General features: G+C 48.1%; 3 protein-coding genes and 1 pseudogene across 5 annotated transcripts; 1 reads left to right on the top strand and 3 right to left on the bottom strand.

Annotated features, from left to right (window-relative positions):
* Positions 1–1,849: 1,849 nt before the first annotated feature.
* Positions 1,850–7,309, bottom strand: LOC136493258 (salutaridine reductase-like; annotated as a pseudogene).
* Positions 7,310–8,468: 1,159 nt separating this feature from the next.
* On the bottom strand, positions 8,469–11,287 carry LOC136493257 (L-type lectin-domain containing receptor kinase SIT2-like). The gene has a single exon (XM_066489320.1). The coding sequence runs from the start codon at positions 11,021–11,023 to the stop codon at positions 8,972–8,974; it is 2,052 nt and encodes a 683-aa protein (XP_066345417.1). The 5' UTR covers positions 11,024–11,287; the 3' UTR covers positions 8,469–8,971.
* Positions 11,288–12,759: 1,472 nt separating this feature from the next.
* On the top strand, positions 12,760–15,049 carry LOC136493256 (L-type lectin-domain containing receptor kinase SIT2). The gene has a single exon (XM_066489319.1). The coding sequence runs from the start codon at positions 12,833–12,835 to the stop codon at positions 14,849–14,851; it is 2,019 nt and encodes a 672-aa protein (XP_066345416.1). The 5' UTR covers positions 12,760–12,832; the 3' UTR covers positions 14,852–15,049.
* Positions 15,050–16,590: 1,541 nt separating this feature from the next.
* On the bottom strand, positions 16,591–21,941 carry LOC136491006 (uncharacterized). Of its 3 annotated transcripts, XR_010767928.1 has the most exons (11): positions 21,692–21,938; positions 20,906–21,011; positions 20,338–20,476; positions 20,089–20,197; positions 19,871–20,007; positions 19,545–19,681; positions 19,101–19,207; positions 18,650–18,777; positions 18,051–18,141; positions 17,057–17,232; positions 16,591–16,973 (listed from the first exon to the last, which is right to left on the bottom strand). XR_010767928.1 is itself a non-coding variant. In XM_066487213.1 (10 exons), exons 1-9 carry the CDS (start codon positions 21,734–21,736, stop codon positions 18,087–18,089), a joined length of 963 nt encoding a protein of 320 aa, XP_066343310.1. In that variant the 5' UTR covers positions 21,737–21,938; the 3' UTR covers positions 16,593–17,232; positions 18,051–18,086. The 3 variants fall into 3 exon arrangements, 1 of the variants encoding a protein (XP_066343310.1); XM_066487213.1 differs by having other exon boundaries at positions 16,593–17,232; XR_010767929.1 differs by lacking the exons at positions 16,591–16,973; positions 17,057–17,232 and adding an exon at positions 18,875–18,969 and having other exon boundaries at positions 21,692–21,941.
* Positions 21,942–22,384: the final 443 nt, after the last annotated feature.

Genomic DNA, 22,384 nt, shown 5'->3' with positions numbered 1-22,384 from the left:
GCCTCGGATAAAACTGACTTGAAAGAACGGCGTAGATGCAAACCCTAAGGCGGTGGAGAACCGACGTAGGAAGGAGGGGTGACAGGTGGGCCTAGGGGGGAGGTCGGCCCCACCTGGCTGCCTCTCGTGGTCTTCTTCGGTGGTTTGCCTTCTGGTGTCCTCTGGAACCTTCTGGTGTTTTTTCGTCTTGGATAAGCGCGATTAATTCTGACGTTTGGGTCCACCTTGACGGTTTTCTAGATAAACCCTGCTGAAAACACAGATTCACCAAAACTTATGGAATTTGTTAGTTTAAACCCCTAAACCTATGTTGATGATTATTTTCATGCCCTTATACAAGTTATATTGACGGTTCATGATGGTTGTTAACTACCGTCAACAAACTCCTCTAAGGTTAATCTTTGCTCGTCCCTGACCAATGCTAAACTCAGCAATGGATCAGTAGTTTCTTTAATGTTTTCTCTTCTCAAAAGTACGCATGCGTTTAAACAAGAATTCTCTTCCGGATTAGAACAAACTATTTTGACTTTCAAACTTACCCATATTACCTTCAACCATAGAGCTTCTTAGCCTTCACTTGGGTCTTGAGCAATTAAAAAACAGAACAATCAAGTCAAGCACTATGTCTCAAGTTCTTTGTTCAACCATTATTCTAGAGTTTTTATAGGTTTTCAAAATAAAACTCAGAGCTTTCATTGTATGACACCCTCAAGTCTCTCAATATATGTGATATTTATGGATCCTCACCAAGGCAATAGTGATATTATGTCTTTCCTTTCCTACAACTAAGGCTTATGTGGAGCTCATAGGAGTGGAAATAGCATGAAAGAGCATACTTACAACACATATATTGTAAAGTCAAACCTCGGATCAAAGAGAGTTGAGTCATACAATCAAATCAAGATGTGCATGTGTGTGGATATATGGTGGATATATATATAGTGGCTAACCTAATTTTACTATGCTCATTGATAACATATCTCTCTTTTAAAACTTGGAAATACTTTTGCAAGAGAACATGGGCTATCTTATTTATTATTTCTTTCTCTTTTTCAGGCAGGCATCTGAGTACCCATTGTTTTAGATATCTCAGACACTTGTCCTTTTTTCCAATTCTTCTTTTTTTATCTTTTTTTTATGAATAACTTTTGCATAGCCTATGCTTCTTTTCTGCAACAAAACTTTTGAGAGATAGAAACAAGAACTTTGGAGCATTTATTTGGTGGATGGTAAAACCTATCAGACATGTTTTTTCTATTAACTCCCAGTATAGAAGTAAAACATTTTTGGGTAGATTTAAATGGAATGGCATGTTTTTGTGCCTACTACCAGCGTAGGAGTAGTGCACATGTGGGTGGTGTGTACGTGATCTTGATTTTAAGAGCAAGACAAACCTCTAATAAGAATCAACAAAGCTTAACTAAACTCAATGCAAAACAAGCAGCATATATGTGTAGAAGTTTTCCTAGCCTAAGAACATCTCCAAGAGAGTTGGGATCCAACTTGCTATTTCTATTTTTAGCTAACATGCAAGAAATTTGGCATCGAAGAGACTAGTTAACGCCATTGCCATTTCATTTGGCGTGCTATCCCGTGAGAGTTGGAAGCCAAATTTGGCTGGACGGTGTGCCTCGCTATATCGGCGTATGTGACACTGACAGCTAGTATCATATTTGTGTTGCTCCAAAATTCGATTTCTTTCTCCTCCTTTCATAGAATATGAAGTGTGAGATATGGCTAGTCCGTTGGAGTGTGCTGAATTATATAGAGAGAATTTTTATAGAGTGGCTAGCCAAATAAAGATATAGAATGCTCTAAGTATCGCTATACACAACTTACCCGACACGGGTAGTATAGTAGTTTAAAATTCAGACTGTATGCAGGCTGCAGCTGAGAATTAATGCACATCATCACCATTTCCATCTTTTCTGAATGCGGGTCCACGAATCACTTCACACGAACGACGCCTCCTCGCCGTCTTCAAAGAAGGCGCCGGTGATTCCGGTAGCAACGCCACCTTTATCACGTTGCCCGCGCCTTCCTGGGGCGTCAGGAGCCCCGAGTGTCAGGTTATATCAATCTTGATGTAGCCAGGATGAACGCAGTTGACGCGCAGCGCCGGTTGCTTTGCCGCTAGGATCCTCGAGTACGCGTTCATGGCCGCCTTAGCCACCTTGTACGCCGCGAACGCTGCCGGCCACCCGCGCGCGTCAACCTCGCCGGCCTCAAAGTCTTTCAGGAACATGTCCAGCAGCTCGTCCAGCCTCTCCTCGGTTAGCTTGTCAACGTTGTACAGCTCTTGTTTCAGCTCCTCGTTTCTGAAAAACTGCATTTGCAATCGCAAGAAATATTTTCTTTCCGTTTCAGCTGACCTCTCCACAAATAGTACAAAATATAAGATGTCTTGTACTACATAACTATGATGTGTTGGCATTGGATCGGAATTTAGAGCAGCGAGAGATCAAAAGAAGTTACCCTAAGCAGCCCAAAGTCTGAGGAGACATTAACAATTCTTCCATCGGAGGAGGCTTGCAGTAGAGGCAGTAACGCTTCGATCACATGCTTCGTGCCATAGTAGTTTGTCTGCAGGCCTTTAATTCTTTGCGGCGTCATAAGTCTCCCGGGTATTTCTCCACAACCATTCAAGCCTCTGAGCCCTATCTATGCCACTCAACTACCACAAGCATCAACAAACAAACTTTGTTCAGTTTAGCCTACGAGCAAAATGTTCAGAAAGCTCATGTAGATTCTTCTACATTGCTCCAGATGTACCGGTTGCTGCCTGTTCCATCGAGGCATTGAGCAGAGCACACTAAGAAGGAAAAACCTCCAATTAGCTAAAGATGTAGAGCTCACCTCTTCTTCGCTCGTTACTGACCCATCATCAGCAGGACCCCGGGCATATTCGACGCCACCAAATGCAGCATTATTTATCTATGTATGTACAAACAGAGCACCTTCATCAACCAAGCAATCATGCAGCATCACAATACCTGCTGCCACAGCAAACCTTGAAAGCTTGGAAAGAAGGCTTACCAGAATGTCTAGCCTCCCAAAACGGGTCTTCAAGAAATCGGCCAGCCTAGCAATGCTCGATGCATCTGTGATGTCTAACGGTGGAACATGACATCGGAAAGGCCCAGCTCTCTGAGCTCCTCGACGGCAGCCGCGCCCTTGGTCTCGTCCCTAGCTGTTAAGACAACGGTGATGCCATTCCCGGCCAGCTGCCGGCACACCTCTAGCCCAATCCCTTTGTTTCCGCCGGTGACCACAGCAATCCTAACAAATTAATGAATCATGCAACCGGGATGATGACTCTGTAACACAGATCAGATCGTAGCTAGACTAGTACATGTCAAGAGTGAAGTGCATACCTTGTGCTTGGGAAACTAGAGATGGCTCCCTCCATTAGCGTGCACCACGAGCTCTGCTTCTCTGGTCAACCTGGTGGCTGGTGCTGTATGCGTAGTAGGAGTAGGTCTTATCAACAAGCTAAAATAAGTTGAGGATATAGTATGTACAGTACCTCTCAACTTTATGCTCTTTAATATTGTGACAGTGGAACCACAAGAGGCCGAGTTCAGATTGCCGGTTCACATTGGGCATGTCTAAAAGAGATGACAGGACAAGTCCCTGGATTTTTAATCTTTTTTTTTCATTTGGGACAAATCAACATGGCATCATCAGATCGCATATAAAGATATAAATAAACCGACCAAAGCCCAAAGGAAGCAGCTGTCAGCTGCCGCCATCATTCAGAACCAATAACCAAAAAAGGTAGACATGCTAGTGACATTTAACAGGTAAGCACTGAAGCATGCAGAACCAAAAGCGTGAAAACAAATGTTCCCAAGATAGAACGCAGGAAAGCCTGACATGGCTCTGAATATTCCGAATTGAAATGTTACTACACTTCAATAGGCAATTCACTAGTGGTCATTAAGTTGAGGAGCAATTTCAATTTTCATGTAGTGTGAAGTTTGGTGAGTACCCAACAACTTGCTAGACTATACTATATTCAATAACTCAGAAGCAATACATACTGAATTACTGATTCTGAATCCAACTCCAACCAATTTCTGGAGGGACTCAATTTTCTGCTTGTGAACAACTTCACCTTCACCCCTAGAGAAGTCAAAAAGACAATGCATTATGCTCCAAAGTAGCTTGTAGCCGCCACACGCCCACATTCACATGGGTACCATCGGCCTATTCGCTTGGTCGTAAACGATCGTAAATTTCCAACCAGAACAGTATTTTTCTCTTACACCAAACTAGCCAGCAGTAATAATCCACGATCGTATACGATCGTTTCAGCCCCAACCGAACAGGCTGCATATCGAGAGTTCGAGACAACAAGCCAAATTAAAGAGGCGACCACATATTAAGTAATGTCCTCTCAAGGACGTTTGGTTTAGAGCCTTTTCCCCAGTAATGATTAACAGTGCCATCACTTTACATTACTTAATGATTAACAGTAGTGTCCTCTCCGGAGGGACCCGATGCGAGCCTGCTCAACGCGGATGCCGCCCACCTCCGGCCGTTAAATGATTACGCGCCATTGCTTTGTCCAACCAAACAAAATCTTGTAAATGAATCCCACCATCGATCCCCCCCCCCCCCCCCCAATCCACTTTCATTCCCGTTGCCATTACCAGTTTGCCAACCAAACATTACCTAGTGCGACCAAATCTGTCAAGCACTCGTTCATTGCATATATACAATCATGACCAGAGATGTTATACAGAAGATGAGGAATCCAGGTGTTGAGCTCTACGGTTTGCTCAACGTGCTAGTTTGAGTACACAAGTCGAGCTATAATACTTACCGGCACTAACTATTTTATAGCCCTTTCTTTTATTCTGAAGCCGAAAAGAGAAATATCATCACACAAAGGACGCCTCGCCATTCAGATCAAAATAAGCACCAGTTGGTCCGTCGTCAGGCAAGAGAGCAACCTTCACAGGGTTGCGGGCACCCTCTTCAAGTGTCAATACCCCCATATGCATAGACATATCGGTCTTGACATAACCAGGTGTCAGACAGTTGATACGCATTGTAGGATACTTCTTAGCAAGAATCCTAGTATATGCATTAAGGGCTGCTTTGGCAACTTTGTAGGCTGAAGAGCCACCTGTTGGCCACCCATGTGCCTCTAGTAAGTTGGCCTTGAAATCTTCAAGGAACAAACCCAATAGTTCTTCCAGTCTCTTTTCAGTAAGGTTGTCAATGTCATCAAATTCCTTCCTTAGTTCTTCACTGTTGAAGTGCTGCTCAAAAGGATAACATTTGATCTTCAGTAACTAAAAGTGAACAAGAACAAGGAAAGCCAAGTGGGCTGAAACAAAGTTACATTTTATGCATGAGACTCCCAGTAGAAATAATGATCGGTAACATCATTTTAAGTTCTTCCATATACTGAAAGAAAATTGTGGAATGTGGAGACAAACAAGAATGCCCCTCCGAAAGGCTACTGGTTGTTGTGCAACAAAAAAAACTCAAAACAAAAGGTGGGAATTCAAGCATGCTACTGCAAAAATATTCTGGCAAGCACTATGCTGGTGATGAACTGTGAGGAATTACATTAATTATTTAAATTTCCAGTTCAAATGCTTTGGGATTTGCGGAACTTACTCTCAGCAGTCCAAAGCCGGAAGAAACATTGACAATTTTTCCAGAGGATGATAACTGAAGAAGAGGAAGTAGTGCCTCAGTGACAAGTTTGGCACCATAGTAGTTTGTCCTCATACATTGTTTAGCTTCCTCGTATGTCTCTTTAGAATTTTCCCTCATCCATTCAACTCGTTGGTTCACATCCATACCTTCAACCTATCCTTGCATAAACATATTAATTAGTCCAAAGTTAAACAGATACCTTTTATTTTCCTAGACCTGTATGCAAATATATTAATGTAATAAGTAAACAGTAAAATTGTAAGCGAAGGTACAATCTAACAAGGATTTCACTTTTCAAATATTGTGATTGCCTTGCATAACTTAAGGATCATTAATCTTAAAAGAATATGTTTACCACATAACATCTCAACATCTTGAAAGACAGCAGCAAACAACTATAGAAACAGGAAGCTATAATAACTACAATAACTTTGCTTTCTTGTGAAGTATAATTACACAGGAATTGCTCACAAACTGTTCCTGCAAAGCAACAGTGCGTTATAATATTCTATTTAGTTAAGACTTAAGAGTACCTGATCCTTAACTTTGGCAACCAAAAGTGGATCCCGATCAACACCTGAAACCCCAGCATTATTGATCTACAAACAGCAAGAGTAACAAAATGATGGTGATGCCTTGCAAATGATTCAGACAAGAATCATTTTGTTCAAACACTAATATGTGATAATGAGGAAAGTTCACAGACGCAAAAGCTACACAAATTTTTCATTAGATTTTTTGTTTTCTGGATTTCGACACAAAACGGACTCTATACCGGCAGCAGAGTTTAGAAGAGTGGCACAATCATGAAGGTTGCAGCTTCCTCGGAATGCTGAATTGCCGATGGAGTATCTAAAACAGAACTGAGAGCAACATGGTCTAGCTCTTTTGTTGCTCGAGTGTATGAGTATGGCATCTGGTGTGCTTAGGGCCCCCTCGCGATGTACTGGTCTTTTGCTCACTTTTAATATATGTAAACAATACAAAGTTCAATTTACATTGACGAATAAAACGTGTAGCTCTAACGATCTCTCTACTGAATCGATTCCCACTCTCCCAAATTCACAAGCGAGCAAAGCGAGCGAAACGGATTAGGGATCCATACCAGGATGTCAAGCCTCCCGAACTGACCCCTAATGAAATCCGCCAGCCGGGCGGCGCTGGAGGGGTCGGTGACGTCAAGCTGGTGAAAGAAAACCTCGGCGGCGGCGCTGGAGGTCCTGATGGCCTCGACCGCTTCCAACCCCCTCGCCGTGTTCCTCGCTGTCAGGACGACCCTGAGCCCCTTGGTCGCCAGGTGCCGGCACGTCTCTAGCCCGACTCCCTTGTTTCCCCCGGTGACCAGCGCGATCCTGGACAGCACGGGAGAGCCAACGAACTCGCGAAATCAGAGGAGAAAGAAAAACCGCCCGACACCAGCTAGCAAAAACTCAAATTACCACTAGCCTACCTATTGCTCCACGGATTCGAGACGGCCGCGTCCATTGTTCCCTCTCCGGTTCGGGGCGGCGCGGGGCGTGCGGAATGCCGAATGCGGTGCCCTAGCCTTGAGTTGGAGAGGATTCACGAGTCCACACAGCCCGCACCTTTTTCGAAAAAAATACATTGGCCTCTGTCGCTATCAAACTGCTCGCGGCCTGCCAAAGTGCCAATGCAATGCAAGCGCCCGCGTGCGTGCGTGCTTTTCCCCGTCGTTTCTTGCTAGAGCTTTGGGCTATGCCGCTATGCGGTCAAAAAGTGGCCCGGTTCTGGAGCCCAGGGCACGGTGAGGGTGCGCACGAAGGCCCAATGTTTCTTTTCGGGCTGAGCTGCTTTACGGCAGCAGCGCAGCAGATGACCCGATCCAATTCCCATCTCGGCGATCTCGCCGAAAGAAGCAAGAAAAGCGATATGTTTGTTTACCCGTGTGCCCACGCATCGCAATCCAAGACAACCAGTGAAGTCGTACGAGCTCTGGGACAAAAAAAAAAATCACTCAGCACGAGGATTACGTGCCCTGCTTATATAGTAGTAAAGTCTCCGTGTACGTGCGACCGTACGATAAGTCATGACTGAAAATATTTTTGGCTGATTTATTATGAGAGGAAAATAGTGTTCGTTGGCCAAAAGAGCATGGATCTGCAAATCATCCTGCGGCGCAGTTTTCTTCGATGATGTTCGGTGGGAAAACAAGTAAACAAGCAAGTAAAAAATAAAGTTTACGAGCTGCCCCAGCAGTCATACGAATCAAAGCATATGTGACGCACTAAAAAAAGGACATCCCTCTAACTATAACAGAAATATTATACAACACATGTGTTTTAGCATAAAAAAACATATAAATTTTCTCTCTCTCACTCTCTCAGCATCCTGCGCAGCTCGTCGACGACCGCATGCTTGATGGCGCGGGCGACGAGGGACTGGAGGCTGACGGCGCTCCTGATGCTGGCCTGCACGGCCCAGACCGTCTCGAAGCGGACATCGGCCTGCAGAAGCGTGCGCGAGACGTCGTTGAGGCAGTCTAGCACCACCTCGCTCCGCGATTTGTCCTCTTGTCCTTGCATAGAAAAAAAAATGTTTCTTGTGATTTATGGATCTATGATCTTGTGATTTATAATTGTCTGAAGGTAGAAAAAAGTTGGAGGTAAAAGAATGATGGATGTTGTTGGATCTTAATTTTATGGTGTAAAAAAATTCATTTGTTGAAATTACATAAAACACATGGGTGTTGAGTAGACAGACTCAACTATAAATATGCTGAAAACAGAAATTATGGCTAGAAATTAGAAAACAATGGGCTCGGCGCCAGCCTGGGGCCCGGCCCCGGGCGTGCGCGCTCTATCTATCCCTTCATGCAGCCCGATGGCAGAAGACAACACTGTTGGATCGTGATATCTCTTCCGGCAGCGATCGGTGACGAGCACGCCGTGCCAGTGGCGAGTGGCGTCGTGATAACTGATAACATATTCAAGTAACACCGCGGGCCGCGAGTGCCGAGTGCGATGCCAATTGCCAACGGCCGCGCCGCCGTGCCGAGGTCAAAAGAGATGATAGAGAAGTGTGTCCCCTTCTCTCTGAGTCACAGATGCTGTGATGCGATGTTTCTCGTGACGTCGAATGCTCCAGCCTCGCGGTCTAGCAAATCGCATTTCACAGTCACACTCGGAGAATATTTTACAAACAGTACCAGTACAAAATCAGTGCGGCGAGAAATTTACCACTCTGGGATTACAGTTACAGTACAACTATGTCACAGGAAAGACCTAGCAACGCAAGACGGGCAAAGGCCTACTCTGACAGCGACCGTGTCCCTTGTTCACCTTCCGCCGGAGAGGCCGGACACCGAAGAGAACCCGCCGGAGACGGGGCTGACGCCCGACGTGACCGTGGACGGGAAAGACATGGCGAAGGAGTCGAACCCGTCGTTCTGCATCAGCGCCAGCATGGTGTAGCTCACGTACGTCGGCGCCACCTCGGGCATCGGCGTGTCGCCCTCCAGGTACTGCACGACCTGCCGCATGCCGGGCCGCGTGTCGGGCAACGGGTGCGCGCACATCAGCCCCAGCCTGATCACCAGCCGGGCCTCGTCGGCGTCGTACTTGCCGCACAGCCGCGCGTCCACCGTGTCGAGGGCGGCCCCCTTGCGGTCGTGCTCCTGCACCCAGTCCAGCAGCACGTTCTGCTCATCGGGCGCGATGCACCCGAGCGGGCGGCGGCCGCAGGCCACCTCCAGCACGAAGACGCCGAAGGCGAACACGTCCGTCACCGGGGTCGCCTTCCCCGTGCGCACCAGCTCCGGGGCGAGGTACCCCATGGTGCCCACCACGTGCGTCGTCTGCGGGTCCACGCCGTGGTCGTACAGCCTCGCCAGGCCGAAGTCGCCCAGCCGGCCGTTCATGTCGCCGTCGAGGAGCACGTTGCTGGCCTTGATGTCCCGGTGGATGACGATCTTCTCCCAGTCCTCGTGGAGGTAGAGCATGCCGGAGGCGACGCCCTTGATGATGTGGAACCTCTGCTCCCAGTCCAGGACGGGCCTGGTCTTGTCGTGCAGGTACTTGTCCAGGCTGCCGTTGGACATGTAGTCGTACACCAGCAGCAGCTCTCCCTTCCGCCTGCAGTAGCCCAGCAGCTGCACGAGGTTCCGGTGGCGGAGGTGGCCGATGCTGACCACCTCCGCGATGAACTCCTTCATACCCTGCTTCGAGTCGTGGGAGACCCTCTTCACGGCGATCTCAAGTTTGGCCTTGGGGAGCACGCCCTTGTACACCCTCCCGAAGCCGCCGGTGCCGAGCAGCATCTTGTTCTTGAACCCCTTGGTCGCGTGGTAGAGCTCCTTGTACGAGAAGCGGTGGGGGCCGAACTCCACCTCCCAGTCCTCGCGCACCTCGGCGTACCTCACCCGCCTCCGCACCAACAGGAAGGCGCCGATGACCAGCGCGAGGACGAACGCCGCGGTGGCGATCGGGAGCACGATCTCCAGCACCTTGGACCGGGGCTTGGGCCCGAACCGCGGCAGCGCCGGGAGCTTCGAGATGTCCAGCGGCGGGGCCGCGCCGTCCGTGGCGAAGCTCCAGCCCAGAACGTAGTGGCGCGTGTAGATGACACCCGTGGCCGCCGAGAAGCCGACGTAGGCGGTGTCGTCGTCCGTCCCGACCGCCGAGAGGTTGACCGGCGCGGAGATGAGCGGATTCCTGGGCTTGGGCACGTCGAGGGGCGCCATCGTGACGTCCAGCCGCGTGGTGGCGCCGTCGTAGTCGACCCAGACCTGCATGGCCTGGCGGCTGATGAGGCTGAGGTTGTTGAACACACCAGTGGCGTCGTCGTAGTAGCCGGCGCTGTGGTTCTGCAGCGACCTCATGCTGTTCACGTTGACGCCGAGGTGGTTGCTGTTCATGTCCTGGAACTCCGGGTTGAGCATGGTGTCGAGCTCAACGAACAGGACGCGGTTGCCGTCCTTGCCGTTGTCGGTGACGTTGAGGATGCCCAGGTACTGCCCCGCGTTGAAGGTGGACAGCTTGGTGCTGGGCGCCACCACGAACGCCATGCCGTTGTCGCTGAGCACGGTGAAGTTGGAGACGATGGCGAAGACGAACGCCGCCGAGAAGGACCTGACGGCGCCGCCGGGGCCGCCGTCCCGCAGGCGGACGGGCGCCGGGTGGAACGCGTGGCCGGCCATCTGGCTGGTGCCGTTGCTGAGCACCAGGAGGCCGTTCGGCGCCACCACGGACATGCCGTCGAGCGAGAGGTTGGCGGCGCCGAAGCCGTTGTAGGTGAACTCCTCGGCGGCGGCGAGCACGGGCGCGTGGTCAGAGGAAACCGCGGCGAGGAGCAGGAAGAGTGGGAGGAGGTGCAAGCGGGGGCAACCCATCGCGTCCGCGTTCGCGAGCCGCGTTACGCTGCAACACAGGCGCTCTAGACGGGAGCGATTGGAGTGAAGTAATAGAGGAGTAGTCTACGACTGAACTTCGCTCTGGCGTTTCAGTGCGAACGATCCGATGCTGTGAGCCTTTGACCCCCGAGGGCGACTTCTTGACTTCTTGTTCAAAACCGCCCCCAAGATCACGAGAATTCAAGAGGGCGTTGGTTCGTAGCCTGCCTGGTGAGGCAATCGGACCCGTCCACGGTCACAGTGCGAGGCACATGTTGCTTGCCGGACGGGTACGTCAGCCAGGCAGGCCCCCGCTTGCCATGCCAACCGCGTCCCACTGAATTTCAACGCCATTGCCCATTGCTGATCCAAGTCAAGGAAATGCCGATAAAAATATCCAGTAGCCAGCGATGACAGGAGTGAGTGGTTAAGTGTCACATACTCGCATGTCACAATGCAACACAGCACGCTTGGATTAGAGCAGGTAGCCAGCCAGCCAGGTACCATCTACTGAGAGTAATCAATTTGGCTGGTCGTTTTCAGCTAGCTGGCTCGCTTTTTTTTTTCAGCTAGAGTAGTATTTTTCTTTCACAAAATTCCAGTGTGAACAGTAAAATCTAGCGTGAACAGTTTCCATTTCAGTCCAGCCCAGCCGAACAGATTATTGGCTTGGTGTCGTCTGGTGGGCTGCGCCCTTTTGACTGTACGCCACTATCTTTTCCTACACTTTCCGTGCCCAGGGCCTCATTTAGATTGTAAATTTTTGCAATCTGGACACTGTAGCACGTTTCGTTTGTATTTGACAAATTTTATCTGATCATGGACTAACTAGGCTCAAAAGATTCGTCTCGTAATTTACAACCAAACTGTGTAATTAGTTATTTTTTTTACCTACATTTAATACTCCATGCATACGTCCAAAAATTGATGTGATGGAAAGAGAGTGAAAAAACTTGAAATTTTGAGGTAATCTAAACAAGGCCCAGGTTGTTTAAGGTTACTCGACATGATCCAGAATCGCAGGTAGTCAAAAGGACTGGCTTATTGTACTGGCGCTAAAATCTCGCGGTAGACGTGTGAATCTCTTTTGGTGGGTGCCCTGAGGACGGCTCGCGTTTCCCTGACTTGAGTGAGCTCCAACCACCGCAGAAAATGAGGCCACTGGAAGCAGACAAACGACGAGCCCCGCCCCCACGGGATGCAACGCAGACCAAAACAAAACGCAAAAAATGGCAAGGGGCTGCAGGGGAAGCTTCTTGTGACCACGCGGTACGGGAAGCCAGCCACCACTACGGAAGCCTGTGGCCTGCGGGCGGGGCCTGCGCGGCGACAGGTGTGCGGCAGATAGGACGAGTAATCGGCGACTTCAATCCGTGGGAACGCGAAAACAAGAGGCCGGCGGCTGACCCCTTGACCTGTGGATCGGACCAGCGGCTGGGAGCGGGGAGTCGGGGACCGAGGGACAAGGGCACAAGCATCCGCACCAGGGCAGGGGGCAGGCACCCGCGTGCACACCGACCCGACCCACACCTGTTCCAATCGTGGTATGATTTCGCAGGGTAATTCAGACCGCGACGGCTCCAGATGAGATTTACGGACGCTACTCCGCTCACCATCCGGCGTCGCGCGTACGCCAGATTTACGTAATCTGATCAGCTTCACACTGCCAAAAAAGGAACCCAAAAGGTGAAGACGCATACGGCCGGCCGCGTTAAACACCGGGAGCCCCCTGACGACGCCACAGAGGCCAAATCATTCGCCACAGTCGCCACTCCCCAACCGTTCGAGGGAGGCTCAGCACTAGCAGCAATGCTGCCGCACCTCGCCTTGCTTCTCTTCCTCGGCCTCGGCGGGCTCCTGCTCCTGCCTGCGGCGTCGGCCGCCGACGAGCAGTTCGTCTTCGACGGCTTCAAGGGCGCGAACCTCAGCTTCGACGGGATGGCGACGGTCACGCCGGACGGGCTGCTCATGCTCACCAACGGCACCAGCCAGCTCAAGGGCCACGCCTTCTACCCGGCGCCGCTGCGGTTCCGCCGCGCGCCCAACGGCACCGCCACGGCGATGCAGTCCTTCTCCACGGCCTTCGTCATCGGCATCATCGGCGCGTACGAGGACCTCAGCAGCCACGGCATGGCGTTCGTGGTCGCCAAGAGCAGCAACTTCACCTCCGCGCTGCCGGGCCAGTTCATGGGGCTCGTCAGCTCCGCCACCAACGGCAACGCCACCAACCACCTGTTCGCCGTCGAGTTCGACACCATCCTCAACTCCGAGTTCAACGACATGAGCGGCAACCACGTCGGGGTCGACGTGAACGGGCTCAACTCCGTCGACGCCGACAACGCCGGCTACTACGACGACGCCACCGGCGCGTTCAGGAACATGAGCCTGGTGAGCCGAAAGGCGATGCAGGTGTGGGTGGACTTCGACGGCCAGACCATGCAGGTCAATGTCACCATGGCGCCCCTGGAGGCGGCTGCCCGGCCCAAGAAGCCCCTGCTCTCCACCACCGTCAACCTCTCCTCCGTCATCGACGACACCGCCTACGTCGGCTTCTCGTCGGCCACTGGCATCCTCTTCTGCCGGCACTACGTGCTGGGCTGGAGCTTCAAGATGAACGGCGCCGCCCCGGCGATGAACGTCTCCGCCCTGCCCACCCTGCCGGTCACGTTCCCGAAGCCGAGGTCCAAGACGCTGGAGATCGTGCTGCCGATAGCGTCCGCGGTGCTCGTCTTCGCGGTGGCCGCCGCCGTCTTCGCGTTCCTGCGGAGGCGGCGCATGTACGCGGAGGTCAAGGAGGAGTGGGAGGCCTCGTTCGGGCCGCACAGGTTCTCCTACAAGGATCTCTTCCACGCCACCGACGGGTTCAGCGACAGGCGGCTGCTGGGCATCGGCGGCTTCGGCAGGGTGTACCGGGGCGTGCTGGCGTCCAAGATGGAGGTCGCGGTGAAGAAGGTGGCGCACGGGTCGAGGCAGGGGATGCGGGAGTTCGTGGCCGAGGTCGTCAGCATCGGCCGCCTCCGGCACCGCAACCTCGTGCAGCTGCTCGGCTACTGCCGGCGCAAGGGCGAGCTGCTGCTGGTCTACGACTACATGCCCAACGGCAGCCTCGACAAGTACCTCTACGACCAGAGCAAGATCGCGCTTGGCTGGGGGCAGAGGTTCCGCATCCTCAAGGGCGTCGCGTCCGGCCTGCTGTACCTCCACGAGGACTGGGAGCAGGTGGTGGTGCACCGGGACATCAAGGCCAGCAACGTGCTGCTCGACAGGGAGATGAACGCGCGGCTGGGTGACTTCGGGCTGGCGCGGCTGTACGACCACGGCACTGACCCGCACACCACGCACGTGGTGGGCACCATGGGGTACATGGCGCCGGAGCTCGGGCACACGGGCAGGGCCTCCAAGGCGTCGGACGTGTTCGCGTTCGGCGCCTTCATGCTGGAGGTGGCGTGCGGGCGGAAGCCCGTGGTGCAGGACGCGCGCGACAACCGCCTGGTGCTGGTGGACTGGGTGCTGGACCGCTGGCGCGCCGGCTCCGTCACGGACACCGTGGACCCGCGCCTGCAGGGCGACTTCGACGAGCGCGAGGCGAGCCTTGTGCTGAGGCTCGGCTTGCTGTGTTCGCACCCGCTCCCCGGCGCGCGCCCGGGCATGCGTCAGATCGTCCAGTACCTCGACGGCGACGCGCCGCTGCCGGAGCTGTCGCCGACGTACCAGGGTCTCAACATGCTGTCGCTCATGCAGGACCAGGGCTTCGACCCCTACATCATGTCGTTCCCGATGACGTCGACGGGGACCAGCACCATATCTGACCTGTCCGGAGGGAGATGAAGTGTTGATCGTCGAGTCAGTTTAGTTATCGTACCCAGTGTCTAACTGGAGTTCAATCCTGTTCTGTACCTGGTGCGTGTAGCGCAGCACGGCAGCAGTGAGCAGTGCGCTTGAATGTAGTGTGGATGACTTGAATGTAAAGTCTGTCTACCCAACAACTATGTGTTTTATGCAGTTTTAACACATGGATTTTTTTGCACCATAGAATTAAGATCCAACAGCCTTCATCCTCCTTCTACCTCCAACCTCTAGCTTTCTTCTATCTCCAGACAATCAAAAATCATAAAATCACAGATCCACAGATAAAAAAAATATTTTTTTTCTATGGAATGACAAATCACAGCAGAGGAGGAGGAGAGGCCTACTAGAGCCGGCTCACGAGCACGCGTGCATCAGAGAACGAACGAACGCGTGCGTCAGAGAACGAACGAACAAACTACGTGGTCAGAGAACGCATGCGTCAGAGAACGAACGCGTCCGTGCATCAGAGAACGCGTGCGGCGGCAGCACGGAGTGCTAGCAGAAGGGAGGGAAAGAGAGTTTAAAAAATCCATATGTTTTTTTTTCGCTAAAACATATGTGTGTTGTATAGCATTTCTGAAGATATATGCTCGGGTTAGCTTCATGTTCAGATTACAAATTACTAATCACACCTGGAGATTGAGGTTTCATATCCCAAATCCCAAGCCACTGCACATGACTGAGTGACCGACTGAACTTGCATGAGGTCTCAACGGAGCGTGCAGAGTTCATCCTCCAAATTTAGCTCGCTTAAGCCTCGAAGTTGAAGGCAGACTTAAGAACTTACTAGGGCCTTGTTTAGATTGCAAATTTTTGCAATCTGGACACTGTAGCACGTTTCGTTTGTATTTGACAAACTTTGTCCGATCATGAACTAACTAGGCACAAAAGATTCGTCTCATGATTTACAACCAAACTGTGCAATTAGTTATTTTTTTTACCTATATTTAATGCTCTATGCATGCGTCCAAAAATTGATGTGATGGAGAGAAAGTAAAAAAACTTAGAATTTGGAGGTGACCTAAACAAGGCCCAGTACGCGTTCCAAATTTCCAAAGGTATCAAAAAATTATTTGGCCCGCATTTTCTGGCATAGTGACGGTTAAGACACGGTTTTTCTCATCTGTAGCGATTTCGATCCAAGAGAATGAAGGCTAGGTTTGGCTTGTCAACAAAGTTAGGTCTCGACTGTTCTTCGGTGCCTTCGATTTGCACGACATTTTTGCATCTTGGGTAACTCGAAGATGGCGTCTTTATTATATAAAAAAAAACGAAGATGGCAGAAATACCATGCATGCATATTAGTAAGAGGTGATTCAGGCTTTGAAGTCATGGCTGATGGAGGTCTTTGGTGCCATCACGCATGTCTTTGATGTCATGGCTGATGCAGGCTTTGCGCCTTTGCCCATCCAGATACAGAGCATGTGTGAAGTAGATTCGAGCTCCACCAAAACAAAAGATGTGCTATGAGATCAACTGCATCGAATTAATTTTACATTATGAGCAACCATGCAGCAACAAGTGTCAGAGCACAATTGTTTAGGGGAGTGGAGGCGCCAAAGCACTTTCCCTCCAAAGTTAGTTAAGCCTAGATAAACAGAAAAAAAAAAACAATTCATTGCAAGGTTGATCTATAATATGATACCTCCAAGCACAAATAGATATTGGTTTGGCTTCCCTGGTCGTGGTCGTTTTTTCACTTACTTCCTGTGAAGCGTGTTAACCTAGTTATGTGTTTTTCTTCCTCCTTGCCCCTAGCAGCTTTGTATGGGACTGTTCTTAATACAATGATACGTAGCAATGCGTCGAGAAAAAGCATAAAGACATTAACATACTGCAAGAGGTGAGTTGCAAATATTAAGTGCCAGGCTAAATGCCAGTCAAAGTCATATCATGAAAACTTTAATATTTGTTATTAGACCACAGGGCCATAACAGTAGTGTCAACATATCAAAGTCTATTTGAATTCCCCCAAAAGCACCATAGTATCACCACCAACAATACAACAATAACAACAACAAAGCATTTAAGTCTCAAACAAGTTGGGGTAGGCTAGAGTTGAAACCCAGCAGAAGCCATCAAGGTTCAGACATGTGAATAGCTGTTTCCATGGTCTAGATTAGTATCAGTTTCAAAAAAAAAAAATGGTGTTTGATTAATTCCAGGTATGGACCTATCTATTACCAGTAGAAGGGAAAGATCAGCAGCTCCAGTGTCTTTTTTTTCAATTTGAAAACCCTTACTGGACTAGTGGACCTAAGTCCAGACAGAGCCAAAATGGCAAATCTCGTTTTCCTTGGTGGCAGGGCAGATTCCTCCTAATCCATTAATAAAAAATGAGATAGGAATCCAAGCAGAAGCTGCAAAAATAAAATAAAATAAAGTAAAAAAAAATCGGTTAGCTTAGAAAGATGGCAAATAAAAACTAAAAAGACCATTAATAATTTAACAGACCCCAAGAACTGAAAACTGCTATGCATTTTCAAGACAGACTGCAAGTACAACTTGTGACAAGTAATGATGGGAATATTGGGAGTTGCCACATTGAGCTCAGCCATTACATTACAATATGTTTCTCTTGGTAATATTTTTTTCTGAGATACTCAGATTGATTAGGCAGATATACAGGTTCTTGGTAGTACATTTTTAGAGAGGGAGAGAGAAACTATCAGACTAAGATTGTTAGGCAGACATACAGGTTCATCCAATCATGAAGTTGAGAGTGCTGCTCCATTACCAATCACTGAATTATTGCAACTTTTATAATGAAAAAAACTTTTGAATTTACATTGTGGGTGCCTCTGATTTGCAATTTAATCATGCAAGTGAACAACATCGTTCTTCAAGTTTCAGGCAGGTTTCACCAATTTTGCTGGGTCGGGGGAAAATACCATTTAGTTTAGCCAGTTCTTGACTTCTTGATCAGTATCAGACATTTACAAAGTCTAATCGCTAATTTACAGAACTACCAGCATGCAAGCCCCTATTAGGAGTGGCTACCTGGCCAAGGACCTGGAACCAGTTTTAGTTTTGAAATCCTTGTCAGCAAACATACTTATTTTGCAAATAATTGTTATTTGCAGGAACAAGTACCACATGCGCACGGCATGAAACACTATAACTTTCATCAATTTCACAGAATATTATTTCCTTTTTCACTGTATTTGAAAATAGATACCTGATACACATGAGAGCTCACAGCACCAAATTGTATTCATTTCCTATTTGAAACAACAAAATTATAGTAGTCCTCCTCCCCATATAGTCTCCTGAAAGATTAGAAGAAATTGGTCATTAAGATGAACTGACAAGGAAGGATATGTGGACAGTACATGTTGCAGAATAAGTGATGTATAGTTAAGAAAATAAGATCTGCTGAATTTTCATAAGGACATGTGGACAGCAACGGCAGGCTTTTCAATGTGGATTTCAAAAATCAACAGACCAAGGTGATATGAATCCACTATTTTCAAAGAGTGGGTGGATTGGGGGAGGGGACTGGAGTATCAGAAACATGACATGGACGGATAGCTAGCATCCTGGACCTATCGTGAAAGTAAGGTGATATGGTATTTACCATAGCACAAATTTTAGTAACACAGGTGGACACAACAATCAGTGGATAACATTGTCCATGAGTAAACTAGTAACATGTTGCAAACCTCCAAGTAAACTAGTAACACAGGTGGACACAACAATCAGTGGATAATGCAAAAACATACAGCTTAGTGAACATGTCATGTGCAAAAGAAAACAATTAAAGTTGTATGAACTTACGCTACATCTTCTGATGTATCACACTTTATAACACCTTTCCCCTCAGGAAGTTCAAGGCAAGAATAGTGCATTATCATTTCTTTCAAGGTATGTTTCGTGCTCTTCACATCGTTGTCCCACAATATGCTCTGCCACATAGTTATAATGCAATATGATGTCAGTACCAATTGCCAAATGCAAGCTGTGATCGCTTGTGCTACTTGGGCTGCAGCTGCAGCTGCATACCTTCCAACTGTTGCTGCTACTACCCAGCAGTTTAAATGTGTGCAGTTGCAGCTGCAGCTGCAGCTGCAGCCCAAGTAGTAGTACAACCCATCAGGCTGAAACAGGGAAAAAAAGAGCACATAACTCCTAACTTTTGATAGACACTCATAGAAGTTTCAGTATGTTTTTGTACCCATGCAAAATGAATAGGATATCCTCTAACAAACACAACAGTAAAATTAAATACCTTTCTCACATACTCTCTCTTGACATCCTCCCAAGGTGTTTTTCCTTTGGCACAAAAGATAGAGGCATTCCACATGGCACCTCTAGCAACCATAATAGAAGCAGCACCTAACAGTAATAGGAACAAATATATCAACTACAACTGAAAATAACAAGAAACGAAGGTCCATCTACCAATACACATTAGACAACATGTACCAAGGATGAAAGTATCTCAGAGTCACTTATTCAGAAACCATTTTATATGCATTCTTCATGAAAAATAAAGTGATAGTTACTTCAGCTGTTTAATGGCATACAGCGTTCAGGAAACGATTGAAGTTTTGTGGCAGTCCGAGTAGATGCATATTAAAAAAAGCAGTTTCAAGATTGCTAACTGATAGAGGTGAAGACCCAAATTTAACAGAGCAAACTAACAAATGACAGGGCAAATAGAAACAAAAACCTGTAGCATCTTTAATTCTCTTAAAATCCTCATACTCAAAGACATCTCCATTAGCTATAACAGGAATTGACAGCGCTGACACAACATCGGCTATCTCATCCCACTTGGCAGGATCTCTTGGTCTATCTTTAATCTTTCTGCGTTTCAAAGAGGCGTAACATAAGCGAAACCAATTATAAACAGGCATACTCAAGAAAAGAGGTGGAGATATTGACATCATTGAAAAATGCAGATAGCTAATTGCATGCTTCCAAAGCTAGAGCAAGAATGGTTTCAATTATCTACCAGACCACCATAACTAAAAATACAATTCTATGTGTCATTACCTTCCGTGGACAGCAAGAGCAGGAACACCAGTTTTCTCAATCCGGCGTGCCAACTCCACAGTGTCTTTAGGTGTGTTCAGAAGACGGATTTTACATGTCACTGTTGTGTCCAAGTTCCTCCGCAATGTTGTCAAAATCTATATGTATACTATGCATAGCCTGAGTAAGAGCAGTGGATATATGTAGAAAAGGCAAAAGGAATCAATTAAGAAATGTACATCATGTATAAGCTCAGGCTTGGAGAGTAATGCAGCACCCATCCCTCCACTAAGCGAAAAAGACTTTGGACAGCCCATGTTGATATCTATAGCAGAAACATCCTGGCACCTGTGAGGACGAAATACTTTGGTTAAAGAAATATCCAAAGTAAAACTATGTAGTCCAATGCTATCGATTGGCACAAACACAGAATTTATGTTAGCAACTTCAGGACTTGGATACTAAAAGGTTTCAGAAATAGAGCTTACACAAGCTGAGCAGCTTTAAGTGCCCTCACAGCATTTGATGTGCCCATTTGGAATACAACCCTACCCCTTTCTTGTGGGCATGTACGGAAAACTACACTGTCAGTCCCTTTCTCCACAAAATCAGTAGTCCCAAGAGATTCTGGTAAACAATGTGCAACATGATTAGGATGTGTCGAATCATACAGCCCCAGAGCAATGCAATAAATCTGAACAACAGATGGAACAAATAAGACAGATACTGGAAGTGCTATGGAGGCACCCAAGCTTCACATTTAAAATAGCTTTCTCTTCACTTCATGAAGCACTCATAAAGTTATTCTAGCATTCATCGAATCGTTCCCCAATAACCAACTACAATAATTTTATCCAATAGTCCTTTAAGATGAATATACCCAATTATTGACTTCAGATGCAACATTATTGGGGTAAAGCTATTTGCAGTCCTATGATACTCAACATATTAGATCTTAAAAGCAGGTGATAAATAGACTAAAACACTAATGCAGTGGAGATAGTTGTAGGACCAACAGACCACATCAGATACCAAATATCAATTGAATTATAATACCATTTGTAACACGCTCACACTTCAACAATTTGTGATCAATAATTTCTTCTCCATAAGTAATATCAGCACCATATTCAGCAGCCAGTAGCCTAAATGGCAACGTGCCCTGCAAAAATAATTAACAAAATAAGGCAGATGCTATATTTGATAGTAAGTTTGCAAAGGAAACTAGAACTAGATTAATCGAAAACTTCATAACCATGAGATGAACAACATGTCACAAACTAAAGGGAGTGATGATGCTCTTGACTTGAGCTGTTAATCAAAACCTCCGAACTTGTGATCGGTTACTAACCATGCTGTTAGCAATAGTAGCATGGGAGTTTATTGGTAAATGGAAACGGTGCATGTTCATTTAGTGATATTGTCTATTCATAAACTTCAACGGAAATACAGAAGAAGAATAGAGTAAAAAATAGCTAACCCACTGATGGAGTGATTCTAGTGGGGGAGTTGGGAAGTGATTCTGGAGACTTTTTTTGAGTGATTCTTGTGGGGATTGAATAGCAAACCGTGAACAGCAGGAATTTTAGGTCTCAGTGTAAATTGAGAAGTGATTATTGCGTGATCCCTACTAGAACCTGTGCAAATTTATTGTTGAGAAGCTGCTCCAAGGAGCGCTACCAAGTGCCAACCGGCCTTAAGAAAGGGGAGGCCCAAATCCAGGGATCCAGACGTTTCGAACTACTCCTAGCTCAAATCCAAAGTCATATGCACTAGAGGGGAATCGGCTAAGTAAATCCAGCCAACGGATTCGTGGGAGGGGCTCGGGTCGAGAGGAGTTACCACGCGGACCATGGGCGCGAGCACCAGCTTGTCACGGTAGTCCATCCCCACCTCGTCACTGTGCCGCAGCGCGGACCGCGGTTGCTCCGCCTCTGACTCCTACACCTTCGCCCCCGCGAAACTTGGAGACGAGACGAGGGAGGGAATACGCGGTGAAACTTGCTGTGGAGGAGAATAGGCCAACTTGGCGGCGCGCACGCGCTGGTGCGGGAAGCAGAGCAGAGGGCATCGTTTCTTCTCCGGTCCTCGGCCGTCGTCTGTCCCATGCTTTGGTTGGGTCGGGCTGCTGAAAAGCGTGGCTATTACCCTCTGCTGGACCGAGAAGCCCAAACCCCGCAACCTGGTGGGGCATGTCATGTCATAAGCCGCCTGCCTTTTGGGGGCTTTGTAGACACGTTCTGGCCCACTTTACACAGGGCCAAACTGGCGCAGAAAGCTCTTGTGTGCAAGTTCGAGGCGCACGTGGCGATTATCGATCGGCTCGTATGTGTGTTCATCCGGTGAGTGCGCACGTACTATGGACGTCTACATTGTACTATATAATTCTAAAAAAAACATACGAGTTAGGAAAAATATACTTCTTGCTCAAAAAATAGGAAAAATATACTTCTGCTAAAAAAATAAGAAAAATATTCTTTTCACCCTCCTAGCTTTCATGGTCATGCGATTTACCCTATCATATACTAAGTTGAA

This window comes from Miscanthus floridulus, chromosome 11 (genome assembly GCF_019320115.1).
Source record: "Miscanthus floridulus cultivar M001 chromosome 11, ASM1932011v1, whole genome shotgun sequence".
In the NCBI taxonomy this organism is placed as follows: Eukaryota; Viridiplantae; Streptophyta; class Magnoliopsida; order Poales; family Poaceae; genus Miscanthus; species Miscanthus floridulus.
Note: the sequence above shows the minus strand (reverse complement) of the source record. Positions and strands in the feature narration are given on the sequence as shown.

What these genes read in the sequence shown, in the direction of transcription:
- LOC136493257 (XM_066489320.1), bottom strand. Translation starts at nt 11,023, where the DNA reads ATGGGTTGCCCCCGCTTGCACCTCCTCCCACTCTTCCTGCTCCTCGCC.
- LOC136491006 (XM_066487213.1), bottom strand. Translation starts at nt 21,736, where the DNA reads ATGGACTACCGTGACAAGCTGGTGCTCGCGCCCATGGTCCGCGTG. An exon ending in TCGCGCCCATGGTCCGCGTG is followed by an intron (nt 21,012 to 21,691) that starts GTAACTCCTCTC and finishes TTATTTTTGCAG; the next exon opens with GGCACGTTGCCATTTAGGCT. An exon ending in AGCCTGAGCTTATACATGAT is followed by an intron (nt 20,008 to 20,088) that starts GTACATTTCTTA and finishes GTATACATATAG; the next exon opens with ATTTTGACAACATTGCGGAG.
- LOC136493256 (XM_066489319.1), top strand. Translation starts at nt 12,833, where the DNA reads ATGCTGCCGCACCTCGCCTTGCTTCTCTTCCTCGGCCTCGGCGGGCTC.